This window comes from Nestor notabilis, unplaced genomic scaffold (genome assembly GCF_000696875.1).
Source record: "Nestor notabilis isolate BGI_N333 unplaced genomic scaffold, ASM69687v1 scaffold15738, whole genome shotgun sequence".
Taxonomy (NCBI): Eukaryota; Metazoa; Chordata; class Aves; order Psittaciformes; family Psittacidae; genus Nestor; species Nestor notabilis.
Window position 1 is genome coordinate 22,048 of NW_009940997.1, and position 4,526 is coordinate 26,573.

The 4,526-nt window shown below is 53.7% G+C and overlaps 1 protein-coding gene across 1 annotated transcript in view; it reads right to left on the bottom strand.

Moving 5' to 3' along the window:
* The window catches only part of SCN4A (sodium channel, voltage-gated, type IV, alpha subunit), a 29,618-nt gene that overhangs the window by 5,884 nt on the left and 19,208 nt on the right, over positions 1–4,526 (bottom strand). Inside the window, exons 16-20 of the mRNA XM_010020657.1 lie at positions 3,096–3,225; positions 2,645–2,799; positions 1,551–1,724; positions 903–1,025; positions 369–647 (exon numbers count right to left, since the gene is read on the bottom strand). Of these exons, the coding sequence (XP_010018959.1) occupies positions 369–647; positions 903–1,025; positions 1,551–1,724; positions 2,645–2,799; positions 3,096–3,225 (861 nt within the window). The remainder of the gene's footprint in view (positions 1–368; positions 648–902; positions 1,026–1,550; positions 1,725–2,644; positions 2,800–3,095; positions 3,226–4,526) is intronic.

The following is a 4,526-nucleotide window of genomic DNA, read 5'->3' on the forward strand; positions in this document are numbered from 1 at the left end:
ATTCTCGCACGTACAGCAGACCAAGCTTTTCATCCCTCCTTGCTCCTGCACCCTGTGCTGTGCGGAGCACTTCTTGCAGCTCCAGGGTTAGTGCCATCTATACTCATCTGTAGCAGTTCCCTGGTGGCACTTCCCTTCCCCTCACATCTTCTATCCTGTCCCTTTCCTCCATGGCACTTAGTTTTTTATGGAGTGGCTTGGGTTGGAAGGGAGCTTAAAGCTCAAAAAAAATGCCCCAGGCAGGGACCCCTTCCACTAGAGCAGGTTGCTCCAAGCCCCTGTGTCCAACCTGGCCTTGAACACTGCCAGGGATGGGGCTGCTACAGCAATGCACATCTTGGGGGGATGCAGCTGCCTTCGTTACGTACCACCTGCAGCAAGGAGAGGTATCCCAAGCCCACGTTGTCAAAGTTGACCTTGACATTGACCCATCTGACTTCGTTGGTGTGGAGGAGGGCCATGCAGTCGCTCTTGTTGTTCACGACGCTGATGTCGAAGAGGTCCCCCGTGGTGGTGTTGACGCAGCGGTAGTACTTCCCCGCAAAGAGGTTCACCCCCATAATGCTGAATATCAGCCAGAAGATGAGGCAGACCAGCAGGACGTTCATGATGGAGGGGATGGCACCCAGCAAGGCGTTCACCACCACCTGCAAGGGGACAAAAGACCCTGGATAGGGAACCAGGCTAGTAATGAGGTGGACCTTCATGTCCCTGTGCCCCAGCCTTACCCTCTCCAGCAGCACCAAGTGGGATCAAACTCGACCAAAGGTACCTTAGCATCAATCCCACTGCTCTGGAGGCCCCTGAAAACCAACTGGGATGGATCCCTGATGTAGGTAGCTGCTGAATGGAACCACGTTGCATGTCTGCATCAGAGCCAGCAGCACACTGGAGGCACCTACCCTCATGCCTTCAAATCTGGACAGGGCACGCAGTGGTCTCAGAGCCCTCAGTGTCCGCAGTGACTTGATGGCTCCCAGCTCAGAGTATCCCAGCCAGTTCGCTGTCAGGCTGATAATGGAAACCTGGAAGGAGCAACCCAATGGATTAGCAGCTCCTGCCCTTCCCTCTCTCCCCAGCACTCCCTCAGGCTGGTGGTCATTGCCTAGTCTTAGGACTGTCATCGAGTCCTTGGGTCCCTGGGGTGACCAGCCGCCTGGAGAATGTCCCTGCTTTTTATGTGCGAGGGTGGAAGTGACAGGGAAGCAGAAATACTGCATGGGAGGAATGGCCTGTTCTGTTATGGAGCATTTGGGAGACCCTGTGTCCCTTCACATCTCTACTGGGGGCTGATAGAACTCATGGACTTGGGCTTGGCTTGAGCATAAAACAGAAAAGGTTTGAAAGGGTTTCTGCAACCAGGGAAAGATGTAGCCCTTCCTGTGGAGGACCATAATTTTAAGCAGTGGTCTAAGCCCTTGTTCCACAGACACTCTGTCATCCTTTAAAATACAATATGGGTTCATTTCCAACAGCCTGCTGCAATCCCTAATGCTCCTGCATCCCTTGGCTAACTATGGCTCTAGAGGTGCTCATCAGACAACACTTACATCGACAATGAGGAAGTCCAGCCAGCACCACGCGTTGGTGAAGTACACCTTGAAGCCATAGGCCACCCACTTGAGCAGCATCTCAATGACAAAGATGTAGGAGAAGACCTTGTCAGCGTACTCCAGGATGGTGCGTATCACCTTTCGTTGTTCGATGTAGATGTCCTCAAAAGCCTGGAAGAGGCGTGGAGCTACGTGACAGTCATTCTTCCATTAGACTCGCTGTGGCTCAGTGCAGCCACATCCTGCCTGTGTTGTCCTTGCTTTCCTAGGGCTTGGGGCAGCTTGAAAGCTTGAGAGCCTAAATAGGGGTGGCGTTTACTGATGCACCTGATCAACTTGGGGTCTAGCTCTTGTTTGGAAGTTCTTGTTGGCTGTGTAGAGTGGTGTTTGTCCTGAAGCAAAGTGTCACTGAAGGAAAAAGGTGTCCCTGCCTATGACATAGGTTTGGAGCTACATGATCTTTAAGGTCCCTGCACCTTTGGATGCCTTGGTAGCTTTGGAAATGCTCATAGGACTTTGTGTTACTGCTGTGTCCCCATGGCATATAAAACATAAGCAATCAGAAGTACCCGTGGTGTCCAGGTGTTGCACAGATGTTCTAACACAGCTTTCAATTCCAGCACTAGCTACAGCCTCAGACATCCCCTAACCATGTGTTATTGTAAAGCGCCTCCTGCAGCCGGTTATGGAGGCAGTGAGATGAGGAACCGTCCACATAAAGCTGAATAGATGGTGCAGATACTCCATGGTTGATATTAAGAACAGGAGGGGAGGCTGTAGGTGCTTGTATCCCCTTGAGCCCATGGACCACAGCTCATGATGGATCTGGGGAGGGTTATACATGGATGACTGTACCGATGCAGGGCTCTTGGAGGGCAAGAGGAAGATGTTTAGATACCCTGCAAGGCTGTACATTGGACAGACCTGAGCTGAATGGGGTTTTAAATCAAACATCTGCCCACAGCTGTGTTATTCTGCACAGGAGGCAACCAGGTCATGCCCAGGCCCCGGGGCTGCCCACGCTCCTGGGCTCCCAGCAAGCTGGGGAGCTGCTGCAGAGCAAATAGGGCAGGGTGAAAGATGGGACCTACCAGTGCCCCGCTGCTGAGGAGGATCATGAAGACGATGAAGGTCTCGAACCAGTCGTGCTCCACAATGCGGAAGCAGGCTTTCCGGAGGTTCCACCATATCCTACCTCTGTCGCTGGTGATGTCCACATAGAGGCAGGGAAACCTCTTCACGCAGGCTGGGGATGGGACGAGGAGCTGTGGTTACCTCGTGGCCAGGGCATTTCCACCAAAGAGACTCTATTCATAGTTTTATTGTCATTTTAAGCTCTCCCAGAGGGAGGTTGGAGCAGGATCCTGCTGTGCTTAGGGGTGGGTATGCAAGAGGGGAGCCCTATAGGAACCATCGCTGTGCTGGTAGAGGAGGATGTGGAGTTTGGGCTGAGCTAAGTGAGTCTGAGGAACGTTATGGGGTAAGATTTGGTTGGCAATAGCCACTTCTCCCCAGGGTGTCCTGCCCTGCTTGGCCGCTCACCTTCGGTGAAGCACTCCTCGGGCTCATTGCTCTCCTCAGCCTCTTCTGCCACCTCCTCCTGCTCTGGCTCTGGGGGCTTGTAATCCACCGTGCTGCAGAAGGACGACGCGTTGTCACTGGAGAGAGGATTCTGCAAAGGGAGAGGAGGGCTCAGGATGGGCTGCTCTGCAGGATGGATGCTCCGGGGCTTTGGCTGCCTCCAGCCATCCTCCAGCTCTTCTTGCTGCACCCAGAGAGACCAGGCAGTACAGGGGCATCCAGCTGGTGGGACCCCCTTGCTTGGAGGCTGCTCCGAGTCCCTCTCCAACACCCCACAGTGAAGCTGTTGGATCATCCAGGGCTGCAAACCTCAGGGGATTGATGGGCCCTGAGCTTGCATGAGCTTTGCTTTTCACCCAGGTTCAGAGGAACAAAGGTGCCCTGACCCCAGCCTTCCTAATGACATGGTTTAGTGGTGGACTTGGTAGTCCTGGGGTAATGGTTGGATTTGATGATTTTAAAGGTCTTTTCCAACTGAGTTGATTCCTCCCAGCACAGCAAATCCGTCTCCCATCCACTTGTGCCATCACCTCAGGTTGATTTTTCTCCCTCCTCTGCACACCCCTAACCAAGAAACACTCTGCCAAACACCCTTTGGTACAATGAGACCTGCAGAAACCTTGGTGCCCACCATGGCACTTCCCTCAAATGCTGATGCCTCATGCCAAAGGGCTTTTTTAGGTGCCCTTCACCTCAAAGGGCTGAGGTTCACCCAAGTTCAAAACCTGCATCCCAAATACCTGTCCCCGGCTCCATCCTGCTGCACAGCTCAGCTTGGCTCCTTCCCAGGCACTCAGCAAGGCCTGAGTGGCCAATAATAGGAGAAACCTTGGCAAGCCCCTGGGATTTTGTTACCTCCTTTTTGGTTTTGGCTTTCTGAGAAGACTTTCTGAGCACTTGAGGAAAGAGCAGATCCCCAGACCTGCCTGTCCTACCTGGGAGCAGCTTAGGAACCAGATCTTGGATGGGCATCTCCAATGCAGGATGGTGCATGGGAAGGAGGTAATCCTCCCCCAGGGATGGTGGTGCTTTCAGTAGCATAGAATCCCAGACTGGTTTGGGTTGGAAATGACCTCAAGCTCATCCAGTTCCAACCCCCTGCCACAGGCAGGGACACCTCACACTAGAGCAGGGGGGCCCCCTTCCACTAGAGCAGGTTGCCCAAAAGTAGTGCATAAAGGAGCTGCTCCATCCTCCAACAAGCCAGGGAAGGCCCCTCGGGGTGATTTGAGCTTCTGTAGCTTCTGGAGAAACATCTCTTTGGGAAGACATTGCTTTGGGGGACCCTCGCAGCCTTGCTGGGGACACCAGGACATGGCCTGGGGGAGCAGGACACAGCAGTAGGGGCAGCAGGAGCTGTCAGCTGGTGGCTCTGCAGGAGCACTGGGGCTG